This window comes from Eleutherodactylus coqui, chromosome 3 (genome assembly GCF_035609145.1).
Source record: "Eleutherodactylus coqui strain aEleCoq1 chromosome 3, aEleCoq1.hap1, whole genome shotgun sequence".
Taxonomy (NCBI): domain Eukaryota; kingdom Metazoa; phylum Chordata; class Amphibia; order Anura; family Eleutherodactylidae; genus Eleutherodactylus; species Eleutherodactylus coqui.
This window is the reverse complement of record NC_089839.1, coordinates 284,692,218-284,716,488: the sequence shown is the minus strand read 5'-3', so window position 1 is coordinate 284,716,488 and position 24,271 is coordinate 284,692,218. Positions and strand designations below refer to the sequence as shown.

Genomic DNA, 24,271 nt, shown 5'->3' with positions numbered 1-24,271 from the left:
GATGTTGATTAAGTTGGATCTCAAGGAAAACAAGCTTCCGCTATGTTGCCAAAGGTGTCTGGCAGCGGCTTACTCAACTCTCCCTACTAAGAACACATGCACACTTGATCAAACTGACTGTGCATGTGTATGGTGGGATCAAGAGGAATAGCCATCATTTGAATGCTCTTTCGGCCAACGGGGCTTACCTTTCTGGGCAAAAATTACTGATGATCTGTCTTTCGCATAGATCATGATTAGCAGATCAGCACGGGTCTGCTGCTCAGGACCCCCGAGGATCAGCTGATGAGAAGTTGCAGTGGACGGCTGGAATGCTCTAAGCATTTTATGTTTGGCAGTGGCATGGTTTGATATTACAGTTCTCTCCAACTCACTTTAATGGGAGATAGTTGCAACGTCGAATGAATGGCACTCCAAGCACTCCGTCACATTGGCAGACCCCCGCCGATGTGACGGAAGGATAGGTCAACAAGTTTCACAGCAAAAACTCCTTTAAGACTGAGTTTCAGTATCTAAGCAGCCATAGTAGCATACTGATGTTCTTCTAGGACCCAAAAAAACAGTAGTGACCTTTCTTTTTCCGAGTTGTGGAACACCTTTGGGCACTTGGAAATTGGTTGTCATCCTTTTAAAATTACAAAACATAAAACTTCCATAAATTACATCCAGGGGAGAGATGGAGTGGATATCAGAAGTTAAACTAGACATGTGTAGTAATATTAACTCCATAAAACTCTCCTCAGTGCTGCACCTCCCTATATTTCCTCCCTTATGTCTGTCCCCCTTTTCGTGCTCAGCATTCTGCTGATGACCCTACACTAAAGGGTGCTTTTAGACGGAACGACTATCGTTCAAAAAAATCATTCAAACGAACGAAAGTAAACGATGATCATTCAGTCTAAACGCGAGCCAACAACTGAACGACAAATGAGAAGCCCTGCAAACAAATCCCCTTAGGAGGCCCACCACATTGTCTTATCTAATTCTTCTCAGTCTACCTCGCTTCTATATTCCCCCTCGAAGCATGATGCCTTCATTACACATGATGCATTTTACATCTGGACATATATAGATATTGGCTGGTGACGGCTCGTACAGTTTTATGTATAGTACCCAACTTACGTAAAAGATGGCTGAACCATCGCACCCAACAAGCACCTAACTCGTGTCCTATTTCCTTATAGATTGTAAGCTCCTGTGATCAGGGCCCGAGCACGTCGGAGCGGCCCCATTCAACAGAACAGAAGAGCGGACAAGAGGGAGAAGAAGGCTTCGGTCGGCGCCATGGAGACGGGGACGCCAACACCGGAGGGGGTAAGTGTATAACTTCTGTATGGCCAATATTTAATGCACGATGTATATTACCAAGTGCATTAATATGGCCATACAGAAGTGTATACCCCCACTTGCTGCCGCGGGACAACCCCTTTAATCTCAGCGTTCAGAGAAAAGTGGGGTTGAATTTGTATACAGAGTGTCCCCGGGGTCAAAAAAGAAACAGGTTAACCCTTGCCAATCCATTATTGGACCTTCTCAGACATTCAGATTTCCATTCCAATGTCGGAGGCTATTCTGCATATGTTTATTACACTATGTAGGACAGCGCTGCGCGTAATATACATATGCAGAACATCCTCCGACAACGGAGATCTGTCCTGCATACTCTATTCATTTGTAATTCACATAATAAGACTACATTAATTTCTTTAATGATAGATGGATCTCTATTTAGCTATTAGAGAAATTAGAAATAGTCTTATTATATAAATGTATGCTATATTAATATACATATATTTACAGGACTATTACAAATTAACCTCCCTGATGTGAAACACTCATAACTCATATGATAATTTTATTAGCATTTTTTTTTTTAAATTAAACAGTTAATTTTTATGCGTTTCTGTTGAGTAATTCCAAGGAATCCACAATGCTCTTTCCCACCCAAAAGAAATAAGAGCTGGGGGGTGTACAAGTGGCAGGAAAATTGAATTGGAAAGCGTTAAAGGGTAACTAAACTTTTGACAAACTTTTGACATGTCATAGTGGCACGTAAGGAGCTTTGATAAATGGTGGTTTGGGTGCAGAGAGCCCCACGTTGTCTAAAATGAACAGGAAGCAGTACTCAGCTCTGTGTGTGCCTGTTCTTCTGTCACTGTGAGCAGTGTATGGACTCCATAGACTTTCTATGGGGCCTGTATGTTGCTCTGAGTTGTGAAAGAAACACCCAAATGGGTACAGCGCTCAGATGAGAATTTCTGCCAGTTCGTTTCAGCGATCAGTTGGGGTGTCCGGATCTGGAGCCCGACCAATCAAAACTTCTGAAATGTCAGAAGTCTGTTAAAAGTTTAGTTACCCTGTAATGTGACAAATGAACTGTGTCATGGACTTCTAGGTTTCCATGGTGGAGGCTCCTGAATGGCAGCAAGAAGTTAGCAGCCCGCCTCTGCTACTGTATATCTAGCCCATCTTTGATGCCAGATTTCAGGATTTCACTCTAGATTGAATCTGCAGCTTAAAAGAGGTATTTCCAACTTGGCTAATTATGGCTGAAATGGAAATACTCCATCGCACAAGGCGGCTGGGAGTGACGGAAACAGCCGAGCAGGCGGCGTATTACACTGTTCCCATAACTCTCACAAAAGTGAATGGGAGTTCTAAATACTGCATGACACAGCGAGCTACACTGTATCCATAACTCGGGAGCTGTGGCAACAATGTAGCTAAGCTATTCCAATTATGTTCTATTTGGGGGTAGTGAGGGCCAGAACTCAAAGGTGCAGGTACAGGAGGTGACTTACATCCCTCATGTGGAATACCCATTTTAGTTGTCATATGCAGCATTATGGAGCCGTGGACACTCCGTGTGCCACCTTACGGTCAGGGTTGCCAACCATCTAGAACTCCTGGACAGTCCGTAAAAATAGGGGGTCGTGAAAAATATTAGATGCGTCCATGATTTTAGTTTTTAGGCTGCTGGTACTTGAGCAGGTCATTATGACTGTAATCATTTTACAGCTCACAGTAAATGAATAACGAGTTCCTATCAGTATCTAACCTACACAAGTATCACTTATAATCTTTACCCTTTAGTACAGTTTTTAAAGTGTGTCTGTTATAGAAAATGTTGGCTGTCCATGATTTCTAGATAAGTTGTCCTGGAAAATAAAACAAACATTCAGGGTGACAATCCCAAGTATGAAGCTTCTCTAACGTATCATATTCAACTCTAGAAGTAGGGCTGGGCGATTCATTAAATTATTTTGATTAATAGAATTTTGCTGAAACACAATTCTAACTTTCGTTAGAATCGTGAAATCAAGATTAAACCCGCCCCCTGTTGGTGGGGCTTATATGAGGCTGGGGGGAGTGAGGTGTGCAGGACGCCATGGGGTAGGGATGTGATGACTGGGGTGGAAGAAAGTACATGGGGACTGTGATGATGGGGAAGAATATAGTATATGGAGGCTGTGATGAAGGGGGAGAGGGCGATATATGTAGGCCTTCAGGGGGGGATAAGGACAGTATATGGAGACCGTGATGTGGGGGTTTAGGACTGAATACAGAGGCTGTGAAGAAGGGGGGGGGGTGGACAGTATATGGAGGCGGTCATGGGGGCATAAGGACAGCAAACAGAGGAAGAAAACAATATATAGAGGCTATCATACAGACAGTATATACAGGCTGTGATAAGTGGGGGGGGGGAGAGGACAGTATATGGAGGCTGTTATGGGACTAAGGACAGTATATAGAGGCTGCAATGAGTGTGTGGGGGAGGGGGACAATATAGGAAGAGGCTGTCATGGGACTACAGACAGTATATACTGGCTGTGATGAGTGGGGGGGGAGTGGACAGTATATGGAGGCTGTTATGGGACTAAGGGTAGTATATAGAGGCTGTGATGATTGGGGGAGTGGGGAGGACAGTATATGAAAGCTGTCATGAGACTAAGGACAGTATATAGAGGCTGTGATGAGTGGGGGGAGAGGACAGTATATGGAGGCTGTTATGGGACTAAGGGCAGTATATAGAGGCTGCCATGGGACTAAGGACAGTATATAGAGGCTGTGATGAGTGGGGAAGGGGGGGGGGACAGTATATGGAGGCTGTGAGGAGTGGGGAGGAGGACAGTATATGGAGGCTGTCATGGGACTAAGGACAGTATATAGAGGCTGTGATGAGTGGGGGAGAGGACAGTATATGGAGGCTGTCATGGGACTAAGGACAGTATATAGAGGCTGTGATGAGTGGGGGAGAGGACAGTATATGGAGGCTGTCATGGGACTAAGGACAGTATATAGAGGCTGTGATGAGTGGGGGAGAGGACAGTATATGGAGGCTGTCATGGGACTAAGGACAGTATATGGGGGCTGTGATGAGTGGGGGAGAGGACAGTATATGGAGGCTGTCATGGGACTAAGGACAGTATATAGAGGCTGTGATGAGTGTGGGAAAGGGGACAGTATATGGAGGCTTTGATGATTGGGGGGGGAGAGGACAGTATATGGGGGCTCTCATGGGACTAAGGACCGTATATAAAGGCTGTGATGAGTGGGGGAGAGGATAGTATATGGAGGCTCTCATGGGACTAAGGACAGTATATGGAGGCTGTGAGGAGTGGGGGAGAGGATAGTATATGGAGGCTCTCATGGGACTAAGGACTGTACATAAAGGCTGTGATGAGTGGGGGACAAGGCAGTATATGGAGGCCGTCATGGGACTAAGGACAGTATATAGAGGCTATAAGTGGGGGAGAGAACAGTATATGGAAGCTGTCATGGGGTGTGTGCACAGTACATGGGAACGGGGATGACAGGAGGCGATGGTGTATTATATAATGGGCTGGGATGACTGGTGGTTGTGGAATTCCATCCTTGTGTATATAACTAGAGCTTATAACCTATTCTTTTACATAAGGGACTCTCATACCGAGCAATTCCTTGATTAGTACTGATATCAGAATTGTGCCATTCGATTCTGAATCAGTATAAAATAAGGAATTGCTGTGTAGGAGATTCCCTTATGTACTTTTAGCTGGTTTAGCCCTCCCTAGAAGCAATGCTATACCCCACTGCATGTGATGGAACAAGGCACATTTTTTCCCTGTAAGGGAATACAAAGTTTCAGTTTGGGCCCCCAGATTTTTATGGGTGCCATAATACAAATCCATACAACCCGTCTCCGTAATGTGACCGCGTGCAAGAGTCCCTTATAGGATGAAACCTGATGTTTTGTACTCTATAGCAATAATTCTGGGAATTCGCATGGGTGTCTCCTGAACGCAATGAACAAACATATAGCTGAACATATCAAATCTAAGTCTGATGATGCAAACGTTAACTCTGTCCTCCCAAATGACTAACAGACGGCGTCCGCTGTGTTATCCCCCCCGGAATAACACGTCAATCCTACAATACAAAGGTGAAGCGTCCGATAACGGAGCGGCGTCATACAGCGGATGACATGAGGTCATGATACGGCTCAGCAGAACGACTCCAGAGCTCTGTCAGGTAAAGGGTTAAAGTGTCCTATATAATCACACAATAAGCACTTGCAGTTCTTGGCCTGCTGGAAATTGTATTCTTTCCAGTTTAATTATCGCCGGCTCTAAGGAGATTAGAATATATTACAGAGACATCTCGGAGCTTCAGCTGTATTAGTCATTTTTAAGCCCCCGGTGTTTGGTTCTGTATGCGGCTTGTAAATATTTTGTAAACAGTTTATTAATAAAATGATCTACAAATGAGTCGCTTCCTCTCATCTGACTTTATGTAGCTGCTCAGTTTAAAGTGGGCAGGTCAGACGGCGCCCAAATTAACCACGCACCTGCCGTACCCTTATTGTAGGAAGCGCTGCTTTACGGCAATCCGTCTTGCAACGATCAAGACTGGATATAAAGTGCATTAAGAATTCATCGATTCTACATAATTAATATTATACATACTGCTCTACGGACTTCACTTTGGTTAACGATATATCATATTTTATGGACTATACGATGCACTTTGTAGCCTGCTAATAAGTCCCTGCATCTTCTAGTCCGTAGTCAGGGGTAGGAGAGCACCGACCAGAAACTTAGGCCTCCTGCACGCGGCAGAGTGGGATTCCGCATGCGGAACCCAGCCCTGGCAGCAGCGGCAGCCGCGCGCACCTGCTTACTTTTGTGTTCATCTGTGCTGCGGACGGTCCGCATGACTTGCCGTCGGACATACGCAGTACGGATTTTTTAAATTCTATAACTCCTGCCTTTCAAGCATCATGGCCTAGTGATAACACAGAATCTGCAACCTCTCCTCAATGTCAAATGCGGAAGGGCCGCGGATTGGACAGCTTCTATTGACTTCAATGAAAGACGTCAGCGCGGAAACTGTGCAAAAATGGAGCATGCTGCAGATTCCGCAGAAAATATCCGCCCATGAGCAGGAGACCTTAAGCTGGGTTCACACAGGGAAGATTTGCCGCGGAAATTCGGTCCGGAAATTTGCTGCGGCAAATCCGCCTGCGGCCCCTAATCCCGGGCTTAGCCAGCCATGTGTACGGGATTTGTCAAAAATCTCGTCAACATAGGATAGCCAATCCGTCACGGCAAATCCGGCAGAAACCGGCGCTGTGGCACGGATTCCCCAGCCGCACCATGTTAATTTTTGTCTATTCTGTTGCGCTTGCGCTGCTCTCTATGGGAGCACCAGCCGCAACGGAAAAGCATGCGGCCAAAGCCCGCGGCACCCGCAGCACTTTCCTGGCAAAACTGCAAGATTTCTGGCGGGATGCTTATCTGTGGGACCCAGCCTTAAAGGGGTTTTCGCACTGTTTAAATTCGCTTCACTACTACTCTGCTCTTCCTGGTTGCTGCTGACCAGCACAGATGACTGCTGCAGCCAATCGCTGGCTATGCTAGACCACCGCTGTGGCCAGTGATTGGTTGCATCAGTCACATGTCCTGGTCAGCAGTAATCAGGAAGGAGAGTAGTTTTGAAACAATTTTAAGTCATAGGAAAACTCCTGTAATGATCATTAAAGGGGTTATCTCACCAAAACAATTTATTGCCACAGGTTAGGTGATAAATGTTTGATTGCTGGGGGCCCGACGTCTGGGACACCTGGGAATCACGAAACGCTGCACCCCGAGTCCCCTGGAATAATGAAGCAGAAGTGCACATGTATGACCACTGCTCTATTCTCTTCTATGGAACTTGAGGAGTTAGCCAAGCACAGCGTAACGGTGCAGTGGTCACACAGGCACACCACTGTGCCATTCACTACAGGGAGTCGGAGTGCACCATTCTCGTAATCTCTAGGGGGTCCCAGTGGTGGGAATCCCAGCAATCATACATCTATTACCAATTCTGTGGATAGGTAATAAAGGTTTCTGGTGGGATAACCCGTGTTTACAGCTACACAGTTCTGTCTACCTGCTGTGCATCACTGGAGGACAGCAGGAGAAGCCCCCATTTGTTACACTGCTAGCATAGGAACCCTATGGGTATCTATAATTAGTTGGGGAATCTCATTCTTCTATTTACCTACAGCCCACCGTAGGGAAAAAGCAGTATTACACAGTGCCCAAAGAGCTGTGACAATGGATAAAGGGGTCGTCCAGAGTAACATTTTTAGCATAATCCCAAGGACTTCTTGTACAATAATAAACCAGACTCACCTGTTTCACCCCCTCCAACGCTCCTATCCCCGCCGCTTTGACCTGCTGGTCTCAATTCACTTCTGGATAGCTCAGTCGTGCCCGTCAAAGTGCACAACTGCTTCAGCCAATCACTGGCCTGAGCAATATCAATGATGAGGCCAGTGATTGGCTGGAAGTGAGCAGAGAACAACAGGGGATGAAAGAGGCGAGTATAGCTTGGTTTATTATTTTGCAAGAACTCATTAGGTTTATGTTAACCCATTGAGGCCGAAGCACTGTAAACTTATGGCTCTTGGTCCTGAGCTTTAACCCCAGCCGATAGTAAAAATACAGCAGTGGGGGGGGGGGGGGGGGGAGGATTAAAGCCCCCGTTCTGCAATCAATCAGAAGCAGGACAGGTTGTCAGCCGTTAGTCACAGCTGAGAACCCGAAGGAGAAGGCTGGAGTGTTTTTTAAACCCTTCTGCCTTCTCCTTTCTTTAGTACACAGCGCTGAATGAGAACTTTGTACTAAGAAGTGAAAGTGGAAATATAACTTCCGCTACAGGAGCCCGGGGGTCACGTGACTGCCGGAATCCCCTGGCACAGCGAAGCTACAGGCTCCCAGCAGACCCTGATCAGCTCTGCCAGTCACTACTGTCACTATAGGGGATGTTTCCCCCTGTAACTGGGGCTCCCATGGATGCTGCTCCTACGGATACCCCAGCTACAGTGAAAAAGTGTCAAATAAAAAAAACGTGAATGTCCCCCAGAAGTCTTATAGGACGTCATAGAAAACAGATAGTTAAAAAAAATAAAAATAATAATAATAATAATTACATAAATAAGTAAAACAAAATTACAGCATAAAATAAAAATATATACATAAAAAAGAAAATAACCAAAACTGTGGCCGTATGCATCCTGTAATCCAAAACCATACATATTATATATCAAAACGTCTGAAACAAAATGAAGAACCTTTTCCCATACTTTTTTTTGTTATTTAGTATATTTACGCTAAAATTAAGTGACTATAAGGCTAGGGTCACACAGGGCGGATTTGTTGCGATTTTTCCATTGCGGTTTTGACGCAGAAGAACTGCTTCTGCGGCAAAACCGCTTCAAAGGTTAATTTGGGCTTGCGGATTTTGCTGCGGAAAAATCTGCATTTTTTTCCGCAGCGCTTTTTTTACTTTTGTCGCGTATTTGGTGTGGATTTGGCTGCGTCCATAGAGGTCTATGGACAAAAAAGCGCTGCGGAAACGACCAAAGAATGAACATGCTGCATCTTTTAAAACCGCGAAGCAGTTGCATTTCCGCACTGCGGCTGTGCGGAAAAAATCCGCCCTGTGAGAACAGCTTTTTGGCAAATCTGATTTGTGCTGCATTGCACTGCAAACGCAGCGGTTTTGCCGCAGTGCGGATATGCAACGGCAATCCGTGGCAAAACCGCGGCAAATCCGCCCTGTGTGACCCCAGCCTTAATGTTAAAAAAACCAAACATTTTTTTAAAGCTTTTTACCCCCTTTTTACCCCTAAAACACAGAAAAAGAAATCAGTGAAAAAGATTGTTTTTTTTTAAATAGCACTATATGTCACGGGAAAAGAAAAGGCAGCGAAAATAATTTTCGTAGCTGAAGGAAAAAAAAATAGGGCAGTTAAACAGGCACATGAGTAAAATCCCTAAAAAGTGTCTGGTCCTTAAGGTACAAAACAGCCTGTTCCTTAAAGGAGATGTCCCGCGCCGAAACGGGTTTTTTTTTTTTTTTAAACCCCCCCCCCGTTCGGCGCGAGACAACCCCGATGCAGGGGTTAAAAAAACCACCCGCACAGCGCTTACCTGAATCCCGGCGGTCCGGCGTCTTCATACTCACCTGCTGAAGATGGCCGCCGGGATCCTCTGTCTTCATGGACCGCAGGGCTTCTGTGCGGTCCATTGCCGATTCCAGCCTCCTGATTGGCTGGAATCGGCACGTGACGGGGCGGAGCTACACGGAGCCCCATTCAGAAAAGAAGAAGACCCGGACTGCGCAAGCGCGGCTAATTTGGCCATCGGAGGGCGAAAATTAGTCGGCACCATGGAGACGAGGACGCCAGCAACGGAGCAGGTAAGTATAAAACTTTTTATAACTTCTGTATGGCTCATAATTAATGCACAATGTACATTACAAAGTGCATTATTATGGCCATGCAGAAGTGTATAGACCCACTTGCTGCCTCGGGACAACCCCTTTAAGGCCTCATGTCCATGAGTAAAATAACATTTAAAATCCGGAGCGGATCACCTGCAGGCGTGATCCGCGCCCCATAGGGATGTATTGGACACCCGCAGGTAATTAAATACCTGCGGATGTCATTTTCCCCTGAGGCGCAGATTGCGTGTGCGGGAAAACACCCGCAGCATGCTCCATCTTAGTGCGGGTCTCCTGCAGGATTCTATTGGAGCCTATGAAAGCCGTCTGGATCCGGGGGAACACCTGCAGCTGAATTCTTGGTCTCTGGCGCGGGAGAGCAGGAGTTCAAAAATAAATAAAATAGAGTGCATGGTGCATGCGCGCGGCACGCTGCCAACGTGCCGAGCACATCCGCTGGGCCGAAGAAAGAATATCCGGCCGCGACGGAGGGGAGATCCGCAGCGTCCGGACAGGTAAGAAATTCTTCTTTTTAGGCCTCATATCCGCGGGAAAGGAGGGACCCACTGCGGGATTCTGCATGAAGAATCCGCGGTGGGCCTGATTTTCCCAGGGGCCATGAGGCTGAAGAGGTAAAAAATGTCTACTCCCTGAACAGCCCCTTTAACACTGCCAGTTTCTATGGGCTAAACACTGCTGAAAGCATACAGATGCAACAAAGGTGAATTTGCCATTTAATTCTTTACAGCTACCAACACATGGCAAGCTTCTAATAGGAGATGGGAGGATAAAACCAGTATTCACATAGATTGCTCAATATCTGCTGAATGGCATCTAATGAAATACTCACATCTCTACGTGGAAAGGTGCTGAGAAGTTTGTACTCCTGAAAAGGGTATCCTTTGGATGCTACAAAGTTGAAGACCACCTGTAATGGGTTGGAGCTTAGGAAACGCCTTTCAATGAACTCTCCACTTGGTGTCCTAATCCGCAGCTTGCTCTGTGGCTCACTTTGCTCTTCTGGCGGCTCCGGTGGAAGGGCCTGTTCCAGGGAAAGTCTGATAGCCTGGGAATGAGATAAAGTGGGGGGTCAGTAGGCCATGGTCATTTACGGGAGGACAATAAAGCTAAAGTTGTAAATGCATCCTATTACTCTGAAAAGACAAACCCTACTTTAACTTCTCCTAAAACCCGAATTCTCTAGAACTAATTGCCTGCAGAGGCGGTAAAGATGGTCTTAGAGAGAAAGCATAGCCAATGTTTCTGTGTCACCGCAGCCATAGTTAGCAGATCGATACAAAAGGAGAACTAAAAACATCTGAAGTAATTTAAAATAATATTAAGAGAAATGTCCTTGTTCTGGAGACACGGTGCTGTATTCCTGCTCCATCCCATCAACTAATACTGGATGCGCACAAATCAAAACTAGTTTTCTTACTTTGTTTCTTTTGGGGTTGTACTCAACTAAAAGGCGCGTATGTAATTAATGAAGTCATACGACTACTTACAGTAGCTGTCCCACAACAAATTTCTAATCAAGTCTACTTGTATAAAAATGTGATGGAAAAGAACCTCCAGAGCGCCTCCTATTGGAAGGGGACTTCCCTATAAGTCAAGATTTGACCTTTCAAATGGGCTTGACCACATAACTAAGGAGGATATACAGAACTGTGTAAAAGTTTAAGACAAGTGTGGAAAATAGTGCAAAGTATAATTCCCCCCCCCCCAAATAGGTTTTTGATGGACTCTAAATTTATTCTGCATGAGGACAACGACCCCAAACATCCAGCTAATGTCATTAAAAACTATCTTCAGTGTAAAGAAGAACAAGGAGTCCTGGAAGCGATGACATGGACACACAGAGCCCTGATCTCACATCATTGAGTCTGTCTGGGATTACATGAAGAGACAGAAGGATTTGAGCGAGCCTACATCCACAGAAGATCTGTGCTTGGTTCTCAAAGATGTTTGGGGGTTGACAACCTCCCTATCCAGTTCCTTCAAAAACTGTGTGCAAGTGTATCTAAAAGAATTGATGCTGTTCTATTGTTGAAATCATTCTTTCTTTGCAGCATTTTTTTTCACATCTGCCTACAACTTTTACACAGTCCTGTAAACCAGAGTCTTCTCCAGAAAATACACTGCAGATGGATTTATTTTCCTTCTGGAAAAGACTCTGGCTTGGTTCTTATCCTTAGTCATGCTGTTCATGCTTGTTGAAAGATTGAACATTGACTTACAGGGAAGTCACCTAATAGGTGCCATTGTGGAGGTACCTTTCCATCCTGTTTGCATATTGTTTCCGCAGGAAGACTTCCTACTCCAACTTGGCGCTCTCCTAGAAGGAGACAGACTGATGCACTCAGCAATCTTCCTCGGTACCACAGAAGTGAATGAAAAGATGTGAACTTCACTGTATACATTTTGGCCCATATTGGTCATACAAAAGGACTGCCTGTTCAAAAGTTTTCTATGGGGCCCAGGCTTTCTTAGTCACACCCCTGGTGGCGGTGGTGCCTGATATGGCAGCTCAATTCCATTCGCTTGAATGGGACTGAGCTGTACGTAAGCCATGTGACGATTTAATATGACGTCACTGGCCTGAGAGGAGGCCGCGCTACTCACTCGAATGCCGTGGCATCTTCAAGCAGCTGACTGGTAGAGGTCCTGGCATTTGGACTCCCACTGATCTCATATGAATGAGCTACCCTGAGAACAGGTCATCAATATTTTAGTCCTGGAGAACCTTCTTAATAGATCCATTGTCTGATAGGAATGGATTAACGATTACTGCAGTGTCAGAATTATTCAACCCCTTCACACTTCTTTAGTACCTAGTAGAGCACATTTTGCTCCCGTAACTGGAAACGTGATACCCAGGCCGACAGCAGCATCTGACTGCGCTCTTGAGTAATCTTGGTCCATTCCTTATGAATAATGGCCTGCAGGTCACTAATATTCTTGAGTTTGTGGGCTGCAAACTCCTTCTTCACATCCCTCCAAAGATTTTGTATGGGGTTCTAGTGAGGCAACTGTGACGGCCACTCCTGGAGGACTTCTGAAATCAAGCCTTGGAGGACTTTGCGGCATCTTTGGGATTCCTGTCCTATTGGAAGGTCCAGTGTAGCCCAAGCTTCAGCTTCCTCATTGAAAGCATGATGTTTTCTATTAGGATTTCCATGATACTTGATTGAATCCATCTTGCCCTTCATGTTCTGCAAATTTCCAGTGCCAGAGGAAGAAAAGCAGTCCTAGGCCATCACCGAACCACCGCCATGGCTTCCCGTACACAGGGTGTTCTTTTCAGCGTATGCTTCCTTTTTTCCACCTCCACATTCACCGTTGATCCATACCGAAAGCTTCCAGTTCTGTTTCATTGCTTCACAGAACAGAATCCGAAAACCTCTGTGGCTTATTTATATGGTTTTTAGCATATTGAAGCCAACTTTTCTTGTGCTTTAGGGTCCGCAGAGGTGTACATCTTGGAGTTCGGGAAGAAGACCATCATTTAGTATGCACCTTACTGTGGCTACTGCCACCAAATCTTACTGCTGGTCTTCTGCAGTCACTGGAGGGTTTTTGACCACCTGCCTCTTCAGGAATCTGGTGGCATCTTCCTCCTTCTGCCACGTCCAGGTAGTGTAGCCAGTGCTTCTCCAAGTTGGAACTTGCGAGCTATACTTCCAACGGTTTCTGTGCCTTTGCAATCTTTTTTGTATCCTTTTTCTTGACTGTATTTTTTTGCTGTTTTTGTTTTTATCAAGCATATTTCTCTGTGTACCAATGTCTCTGGAGAAAGTGAATTCTATACGCTTTTTATGTTTATTGTGCTTGAGAAATGACAATCCAATCCTCATCACTGCCACTAGAGCACAATTATAATAAAGAGCTCAACTAAACACATCTCCCGGCGTAAAGGCAGATAAATACAAGTCTGCTGTTACATAACAGTCTATTACACCTTTCTTCGCCCTTTAACTCCTATTTCAAAAGATTTAGGAACAGGTGTCAAAGATCCTGAGACAATATTGTCACTGTCATCCGAGTGCCAGGTGACAATTTGTTTATTTCCCACCACTTAATGATAGCGTGCAGTGCAGCTAATTAAAAGAAATCCTCCTTTTCACAAATCCCAATTAGATCAGATAGCCCTGCCTGAGAGGACACTCCATTCAATTGTCAGGACACAAAGGTTAACGAGGCTTCAGAGTGGAAGTGTAATTACTTAACTCGCCCGGGTTCATGTAGCTCATTCTCCGTGTCTTTGAGGATGAATAGGTGAGAAAACAATCAAATAAAAGTTAAACCTGATCCTCGCATACCTGGTAGGACATCTCCTCCATGCAACACCCCTCATGGTTTCCAGGCTCCTTTGCCAACAAAGACCCAAGTGGAGGGCCCCCATAAATCTGGTGGTCAAACTTTTTTTTCTTTTTTTTCAGCACTATAGTCAAATATTGGCAGGAAAAATGATGCAAGAACTAATGCCACAGTTGTCTATGGGATCGTTCATGGCATTTGGTGCATCAGTTTTGATGCCTCCCTGCACCAGACAGATAAACATTGCATTCTGCATTTTTCCATCCAGCTACAGATGCTAGACTGTTTAAAAAAAAAAAAAAAACGCACCAAAATGACAACGGTTTTACCTGGCTCTGGTGTAAAACCACTGGTTAGAAAGAACTGATATATGGTAACTCAGGCTTACAGAAGAGCGAGACAAAGAGAGAGAGAGGCTCATAGACTTCTATGGGTGCTACATAGTAAGGCCCCTAAACCTCTATGGGTGCCACATAGTAAGACCCATAAACCTTTTGTTAGGTTGTGGAGTTTGTGGTTCTGCAGGGTTAATTTGGCTGCTGGGTGTGGTTAGCTTAGCTCAGGTGGTCAGCTTGCATCTTGCTTTATGTGTAGTGTCTGGTCAGCTTGCTGTGTGTGTAGTGTCATGTCTCTCTGCAGCTTGCTGTGTGAGTAGTGTCTTGTCTTCTTGCTTTGCAGTTTGCTGTGTGTTCTGTTGTGTTTGGGTTCCAGGATGTGTGAACTGAGTCCTGCGCTGCCCGTTTTTATGTCTTGCTAGAGGAGGGACTGCAAGATACGAGGAGCCTTGTCGCAGCCTTGCAGCTTAAGTTCATTGGCTAATGTACGAACTAATCCCTCGCTTTTGTACTGAGTTTTACCATCTGCTTTAGCGTATAAGACAAATGAAATCGGGATCAGATGAGCGCTCCTCCAAACAATTATATATGCGATGAAAATGGTACAAAAATGGTACAAAATAAATGGGACTTACCCAGTACTTAGTGGGGTCCCGTGATGGGACACCTCACTAGTACCTTCATGTCCTGAAATGCCTGTAATGTTGATTAGATATCTCCAACTGGTCTTCCTCCAAATCCTTGGCTAGGAGAGCTGCTCAGAGCACTTGTGTCCACCGAAAAAACAAGGGGACCCAATGTATGATGAAGGTCAAAATAAAGAAAAAAATCTCAAGTGCGTCCAGGGATAGACCAAATAAATCCAAATATTTGGTCTATCCCCAGAAGTGCTTAGGATTTTTTTCTTTATTTTGACCTTCATCTGCTTTAGCGTGCGAGGTTGTGTGGTAAGTGAGTTTGTGCATGTGGTTGTCTGTACTTGTTCTGGTTCTGTGTACCACCTATTCTGGGAGACCCGGGCCAAAGGTTCCAGCGTGGGGCCACCTTTATTGAGGCGATCGCTCTGCTCGTTAGATAGAGCCTCACCATCTTCCCTTCAGCACAGGGTCAGTTAACCCTAACCCGTGTCCTGGGGTCACGTTCATGTGGGCCTGTTGTTTAGTTGCCCACACGAACGTAACACCTTTTTGGTTGGTCCATAGTATGACCCATTGACCTCTATGGGTGTTGTACAGTAAAGCCCATAGACTTCTATGGGTGCTGCAAAGTGAGGCCCATAGACTTCTATGGGTCAGAAAACTATGCAGATCACCACACACTTGTGTGTCTGATGCCCAATGGCAGTTTATCGTACCATACATTTATTTTTATTTTAAAAGGGTTTTCCTGGAAAATTCTAGTGATGACCTATTGGAGAGAAGGCTTCCTATTACACTTCTGAAAACGTTCGCCTCCAACACCAGAGTTGGACGCAGAAATGCAATAGGAGGCAGCGCTTCCATTTATCTAAATGGGAGTGAAGCCCTCTATGGTAATTAAGACTCCAACAACAATGCTGACGTCCAACTATGCTGCACTGACAGCAGGCTGGATACTCGCTGTTTGCTGGGTATCCCAAGTGGTGGGTCCCCGGCTATTAACTATTGATGACCCCCCATGAGGATGGGTCATCAATAGAATTTGCCCAGAAAACCCCTTTGAACTGTCTGTCAATGGAAAAATATTTAGCTTTTCTTATTAACTTAATGACATGTTCCCTTAATTCACTTTCAACTGACTTTAAAATAATAATTTTAATTTATCATTTCCGAAATTCAAAAAAGTTGCATATATTTAGGAAATTGAGGCCAATGATTGGACGCAGGAGTCACGAGTCTAGATGGAAAGTGTTCATTCTACCCAAAAGTACGTGAAGGCTGGAGGGGACTGGAGCTGTGAGGGCAAGGAACAGGCGAGTATAGCTCCATGTATTAGTTCTCACCTGTCCCAGCCTGTAGAAGAAAACAATTACCAGCGGGACAACCCCCTTTATGAATTATAGCATAAATTCTCATTTCCACTGTCTATCATGGTGGTTACACTAGCTGTTAGAGGATTCCAGCTCCAAATTTATAACACATTGTATATTGCTACGTATTTCCAATGTGGCCCCACAATCCTCTAGTGCCAATGAGATGCTTTATCTTTAACACTTAGTGGCCAAACAAAATAGCATTTACCGATCCAAACCTGATGGAGCCTCAATAATATTCTCATTTGCAAAGTAAAATACTTGACTAGCCTACAGGTCTGAACAGAGGCGTAACTTGAAGCTCCCGGGCCCTGATGCAAAACTTGTAACAGGGCCCCCAACTATAATGCTTTATTCATAGTACTGGGTTCCCTATATGGAGAAGAAAGGCCTTAAGGGCCCCCTAAGGCTCCTGGGCCCGGGTGCAACCGCATCCCCTGCATCCTCTATAGTTATGCCCCTGGGTCTGAACCTCCATTTAAGGGGAACCTTTCATGTCCTACAAGCACTGTAAACAAAGTTAAGGAAGTTATAGACGAGGGAATGAGGAGTCCAGGGTTGTGCTTATTATACTCGCGCAGCTCCCTGTTCCCACCCCTGACTTAAGATGGTGACTTAAAGATGGAGCTATATGCTCTAAAAATTTGTTTATGTGACATCTTTTAATATATTATTAAAAGTTAGTTTTGCATATACCATTGTGATTGGAGAAGATCTTGGAGGAGATCCATTGGTTATTACCTTAGAGAGCAGAAAAAGTCTTTACCCCCCATAAACCACGTCGCTCCTCCTGTCTGTGTTTGGTACTGCAGCTCTGCCACATTTCACTGAACGCTGCAATACCAGACGAAGACCAAGGTGGGGGACAAAAGCTGTTCCTAATCCTAGAAACTCCTTTAAAAAAAACTTTTGCTTCTGTGATATTCAATAACTAGCAAAATTGAAAATCATTTTATTTACCTAACATTACATATTAGTGCAGAAAAGTCACTCTAAAGTGAAAAACTTTCATTCTAATTTGCTGTCCACTGCCATGTGAAATTAACTTCTAGTAACAGAAACCACTAGGGGAAAGTTAAGGAAGGACTTGCTGGAAGGAGTAGGTGAGACTCACACAGAGACGTGGCTGTAACTTCTAGTAAGCAGTTTATCTCAGACCAGTGCTGGTATCACATCTACACTGCTCAGAACCTCTTTATAATGTCCTCCACGATGCTTTTATTTATAAGAGTGTACTACAGAGAGAAAAAGAGACTATATCCTGCTCTTCTATGTGTGCAGTGTATAAGAGACATCATAGAAGCTAGTCTTCACCCACCAACTCAGGGAAGACTGAGAATGAGAGACACAGAGCAGAGGATAAAACTAGTGAAAAATGCACATACAATGGGCCTCGGTACTCAAGGAGGACATATCAAAGCTTAGGTGGGTACAAAGGCGGGCAACTAAAGTAATAAACAGAATGGGTGGACTACAATACCCAGAGCGGTTATCAAAATTGGGGTTATTTAGTTTAAAAAAAAAGGCCGAGAGGCGACCTAATAACTTTGTATAATTATATAAGGGGACAATAAAGACAATATTTACTCTCTCATGATCTGTTTATACCCAGGACTGCGACTCTAACAAGGCGGCATCCGCTACGTCTAGAAGAAAGCAGATTTCTACACAACACAGAAGGGGGTTCTTTACTGTAAGAGCAGTGAGGCTGTAGAAATCTCTGCCTGAGGACATGGCAATGGCAAACTTGATAATAGAGTACAAGAGGGGCCTGGACGCCTTCAGAAGGGTCGGTGATCCAGGGATTATTCCAATTGCCAGATTGAAGTCGGGAAGGAACTTTTTTCCTTAAATGGGAAAAAAATTTCACTTTTTTTTTTGCCTTCCACTGGATCAACAACAGGGGGTAATAGGCTGAACTGGGTGGACATAAGTCTTTTTTCGGCCTTACATACTATGTTACATTCAGCAACATTTCGTCAGTTATCACAATCTTATGATACGCGGACAATGAACCAGCCAATGAGAATCTAGAAAGGTTCAAGCCCACATGTAACATACAGCTTGATACAATTCTGTCTCCTTATGTACTAAATGTAGTGCTTGCAATTTCCTACAGGGCAGTGGCTTGCATCAATGCCATAAACCTGGAACCAGGCTGCAAAAGCATAAATATAAACCATAGAACATAATAAAAGCAAAAGAGAAACAACCATATAAAATATTCCGCAGGGCCAAGTCTGATTCGACCTGCCTGTGACCACGCATGTAGCCCTCAGAGGTAGACCACAAGAAATGAGAACACTAGGACTTTGCCGCTGAGCGCTCTCCTGATTTTTTTTACATTTCAGGTTTAATCGATAATCCGCGCTCCTTTCACTTGCCGCTTCCATTGTTATTAAAGCACCTGTTTCTCTCTGTTGTTTTGACATTTTCCTGCCGGCTGCAATAACAGATGCCATTTTATTTACTGCACCCGCTCAATTATATCGCAGAAGGATAAACAGTAGCTCATTAGAGTCCATTCCCTTTGTGTAAAGAATTCCTATTTCCCCGATGTAACCAGTTCCCCCGATGGCGTTGTCACAGGACAGGGGCGGCACAATGGCTATACCTAGGCAATGGACCGACTTAGAGGATATAAAAAACCCCAAAACAATTAGATGATGCATAGGGGATATAACTCCGGCATCTGAACAACCGACTCGGGGCCTCGAAAGAAAAGGGGAGGAGGTGGCTTCCTCTGAATAGATCAATAGCCACATTTCAAATATATGCGTTGAACAAAAACCCCTCTATGTAAGCAAACACAGCCCGACAACAATAGATTATATGTAATCCTTGAACTTCAACTGCGGCATTCTCTAATAAACAGCATTGTTAAAAATCGCTTTTGTTTTGCAAAGCAAATACCTATTATTTCCATTGCATTATAGAAAGACAGAGCGCCGGCCGCGCCGCCAAACCCAGACCGGCGGTCTATTTTTCTGTACGAAAATATAGTTTCCAAACAGCTATTGTGAAGTGGCTTCGGGAATGAAAAGGTAGGGTAACAGAATGAATGCCGAGAGGAAGAATACCTGTTTGTTTTACTGGGAACTATTGCTTTAGATCTGCGGAATCACAAAGGAGTATACATGTATACAATAATGGAAGAGCATGCGAGCAGCCGGGAATCGGCTTGTGTTTAGCGCTGGAGGTTTATAAAACGCAGACACCGCAATTATATTTCTCATAGGCTTCCGTGCACGGACAGATTAAAACTTTGAAAGCAACAGAAGGTTTTGTTCCGCTTCTTTGAAAGGTGTAGCAGAGCTGAGTTTGTCTCATGCAGCGGCGATTCGCTGATCTTGATCTGCAATATTTTATAAGACTCCAAGGATTCCTGTCCTGCTGGGAACAAGACATATTGGGGGAAATGTACTAAATCCAGCATTTCCAACGCCAGGCTTAGTTTGATTTCCCACGGCGCATGATCCATCTACTATATAGAGACGTGCACTGTGGCAACTCCATGTGTCTGCACAGAAATATATGCCAGGTTCAACCTGGTGAACATTCCTGGCTTAATTTACAGTTTTTGGCATAAATTATACAGAAATGTGTTAGTCTACAGTGGCCACACCCATTCCAAACAAGCCCCGCCTACTTCAAAAAGCCCAAAAGTTGCACATTTTTGAGAAAATCTCTGATTGTCCTGGAAGTGACTTGCATAGGACGGACAAGAGCAGCAGTACAGGACATGCTCAGTCTACACTGAATGGCCACTATTTGATACACTGGCCCTTTCTTGATTTGAGGCTCCCTGTAGGGAAATTAGACCAGTCACTCTGAAGTGCAACCTTAGAATAAATCCAGTGATCTGAGTGACTTCCAACAAGGACTGGTCATCTGTGCTAGACTAGCCGGGGCTTCACTGTCAACCTTGTGGGGTTTTCTTGTGCAGTGATGTGGAGAATATACCAAGAATGGTATGAGCAAGGGAAAACATCCAGCGAAAGTGGAGATGGAAAAAACTTGTCGCCGAAAGGGGTCTGAGGAGGATGTCAAGAATTGTTCTGACAAACAAGCAGGGCAGTCCAGCGAACTGCAGCTGAATACGCTCAGCATTTCCTAGCACGGATAAGCTATAACAAGCAGGCGCAAAGTTCCAGTACCATGGGTAAGGGTAACCAACTCAGGCCTCTAAAGCCATGCCAGAAATCCCCAGCAAAGCCGTGAATTTATGGATTTTGCTGTCATGTCACACACAGATTTAGCCATTGTAAATAGGCAAAAACTACATGTGGAATTTCCTACATGGATTCCACGTTGATCCGTGTTAAGAAGTGCCATGGGTTTTTTTTTGGATGACACGGATTCCAAATTCCAACATAGAAATCCACTTTGTGAATACAGTATTGTCGACTCACATTGAAATGAATGGGATGCAGATTTGTTGCGGAATCTGCACGAAAATCCACTGTATGAACATGGTCTAAAAAAAACAAAGGCAAAACTCCAGGGGGGCAAAAGAGCGCAAAAATGGGAACACTGAGCAGTGGAAAAACATTGTCTGGTCTGATGAATCCAGATTTCTGTTCCCCGATGCTGATGGGAGGTCCGAATTTAGTGCAAGCAGCATGAATTGGGGACCCCTTCCCGTCATCTGTTCAAAACATTGCAGTACCTCTATGTAAATTGCAGCAACTGCAAGGCCCTATCCTGGCCACATTAGTCAGAACTCCCCGCAGAACTATTCACCACCCAGTGGAACCTACGCCACGACGAATTGCTGCAGTTCTGAAAGCCAAAGAGGTCCAACAAACATCTAGATAGGTGTCACTAATAGACTGGCCATTTAGTGTACCTCAGGCTGATCACTTAAATCAAAGCACGTTGGGTCTTAAAAGGCGTTTTTCTGAGTGGCACACTCCCCCCCCCCCCCCCCCCCAAAAAAAATCACCTAGTCCACTCTTGCAACATAACAGAAGACATACACACCTTTCCCATTTCCTCGCAGCTTTCGGTTTATCGCCGCTCGGTCCCTGCTGATCTTCACTTCTGGGACGAGAATGATGATCAGCGACCCCAGGTGAAGTGACCGCTGCACCTAATCACTGGCTGAAGGGAGCATGGCCTAGTGTCGGTGACATCATCGCCAGCACCTGGAAACAGACCAGCAGGGACTGGGCAATGGAGAAATGATGGCTGCGGAAGGGGAGTATGTCTCCCGCTATATTGCTAGAGTGGGCTAAGCAAGTTCTGGAAAAGAAAACAAAAAACTGTCTTCGGATAACCCCATTAACCCTCTGAGGATCATGGGGCATAACATTTTTTTTTTTAATTAATCTTGTTATTTGTATAGCGCCAACTTATTCCTCAGCGCTTTCAGGTAATTTATTTATTACCCCCCACCAAGCTGGGTACTCATTTTATCGACCTCAGAAGGATGGAAGGCTGAGTCAACCTTGAGTCGGCTACCTGAGCCATGCGGAGATTGAACTTGCAACCTTCAGGTCTTGAGCGAGAGCATAGGACTGCATTTTTGCTGCCTTGACACTCTGCACCACACGAGGCTCTAAAACTGCAATTACCAGCGTACAACAATCCTTAGAGGTTAAGGGGAAGTAGTGTAAGCAAACTATGTAATTTAGATGGTGACCATGATGCAAGCAAATTTTATATAACTGCCCAGAATTCGATCTAATATATAGAGAGGCGTCCAAGTGTCCCTCCATGTCTGTTGTCGGAGGTAGAGGAGGATTGGGCTTGTTGAATTTCAAGGTATCTGAGAGGGACTTCTTTCCCTACTAAGCATGAGTATCCATAGCAAACCACACTTCATCTAACCTCTTGCTAACTGAAGTCACCCCCTCTAAAGCAACCCTCCAATTTGGGGACAAAACCAGAGGGAGGGATGCCTTACCTGCTGCTGTTCTCTACTGATGTCCCTCCAATCCGCTGGTTTATGATCCTCTTTTCAGCCATCCAAGACGGTAACAGCAATTTTCTAGCCACCTAATGCACACTGCTTTCTGATTGGGCAGCATTGATCACGTGAGCAGTGCTGGCCAATCAGGGGGCAGGTATAGTGCACTAGTAGTCTAACACTACTAATGTACTGTGGGGATTAGGTAGTCTGAAGATTTCAAAAGGCAGGTTGGACGGCTGAAAACAGGACCCAAGACCAATGGATCAGGAGGACACAGAAAACCAACAGCTCGTAGTATAACCGCCTTCTGTAGTCCCATGACAGAATTTTGTCCGAAGACCAGAAGGTCGCATTAATACGCAGTCTTAAGAAAAAAACCTCTTATAAAGAATAGCATATTACCTCTCTCTCCTCATCCTGTTCTTTCTTGATCTGCTCCAGCCGGTTCTGTTCAGCCATTTCTCTCTCTTGAGCTTCCCTCTGTGACGGGAAAAAGGAATAGGAGAGGTCTAGCCATCTTATGGGAGGTATTCTTGATATCGATGTTATCATTGCCCCCTTATGGGAATCACTGGGGGGGGGGGGGGGGGGGGGGGGAGCTTACCTTGGCTCGATCGGCTTCTAATGATAGACGATAAGCTTCATCTTGCTCTCTTTTTACATTTTCTCTAGCTTCTCGCTCATCCTATACAAAGAAAAATACAAAGTCAAGTGAGGAAAACAACCTGGAGACGTCAGCGTACATATATACAACAGGCTGCATCTGGAAACTAAGTGAAGAGCTGCCGGTGTTCATGTATGTAACGTTGTAAGGAGGGTCAGTGTAAAATGGATAGGTTTACCCCTGTAGAATTATGGTCCCAGCGACATCGATGTCCTGAAAAAAGGATTTGGACATCAGTCTAAGTGTCCATCCACATAGAGGAGAATATGCTTAAAGGAGTATTCCCTTTTTAAAGCGATGACATATCTGCCCCCCCCCCCCCCACCTCCTGAAAATGAAGCTGTGGTCCCCACTGAATTGTTTTTCACTGCACAGCAGTGCTGTCTGCAGTCTTCAAACTACCTAATACTGCATGCTTCTATAGTCCGAGGCACTTTGCGCTGCTCTCGGATTGGCCAGCGCTGATCATGTGAGCAGCACTGGCCAATCAGAGAACAGATGTAGCTAATTGGTAGTCTAAGGGTGGATTCACACGAGCGTGTTTATGTGTGTACAGTTGTGCGCACAAAAACACGCTCCTGTTAGAAACATTAGTTCCCTATGGTGTGTTCATATGTCCATGTTTTACAGGCGTGCAAACGCACGTACCTGCAAAACATAGGACATTGGTTCACCATAAGTCCGTAGTGCGCATCAATATTCCCCAGCGGGGAGTCTCCTGGTCACTGAACATTGTGACAGCACTGTCACAGTGTTCAGTGCCAAGGGGACTCCCTGCGGGGAGTAAAGAATCCCCCGCCACAGCTATCACAGCTGTGGCAGAGGATTGCAATGTTCTCCCCTGAAGGGCTTGCCAGCAGCCCATTGCTTTCAATGGGACTGCAGAAGTGCCAGTCCCATTGAAAGCAATGGGAGAACATCGCGATCCCTTGCCACAGCCGTGACAGCTGTGGCAGGGGATTCTTTACCTTGTTCAGTGACAAAGGGACTCCCCGTGGGGAATATTTACACGGCAGCAGGGAGAAGGTAAGTATCTATCTATATCTATATCTACATATATATTTATTTTTTTTTACACAAATAGGGATGATTTTCAGGGAAGACCTTATATTAAAAATCACTGCAGGGGTTGCTGGCAGCCCATTGCTTGCAATGGGGCAGTCGGCAGCAGACGCAGCCCCATTGCAGGCAATAGGCACGGACCTGCATTCATGCGTGTTTGTGCACGTACGTGGTTGTGCACTTTTGTGCACACCTATGTATGGCACACGCTC

At 45.0% G+C, this 24,271-nt stretch overlaps 1 protein-coding gene across 1 annotated transcript in view; it reads right to left on the bottom strand.

Moving 5' to 3' along the window:
• The window catches only part of FAF1 (Fas associated factor 1), a 256,577-nt gene that overhangs the window by 18,396 nt on the left and 213,910 nt on the right, over positions 1-24,271 (bottom strand). The window contains exons 16-18 of the mRNA XM_066597616.1: positions 22,938-23,018; positions 22,736-22,813; positions 10,604-10,819 (exon numbers count right to left, since the gene is read on the bottom strand). Coding sequence (XP_066453713.1) covers positions 10,604-10,819; positions 22,736-22,813; positions 22,938-23,018 — 375 coding nt within the window. The remainder of the gene's footprint in view (positions 1-10,603; positions 10,820-22,735; positions 22,814-22,937; positions 23,019-24,271) is intronic.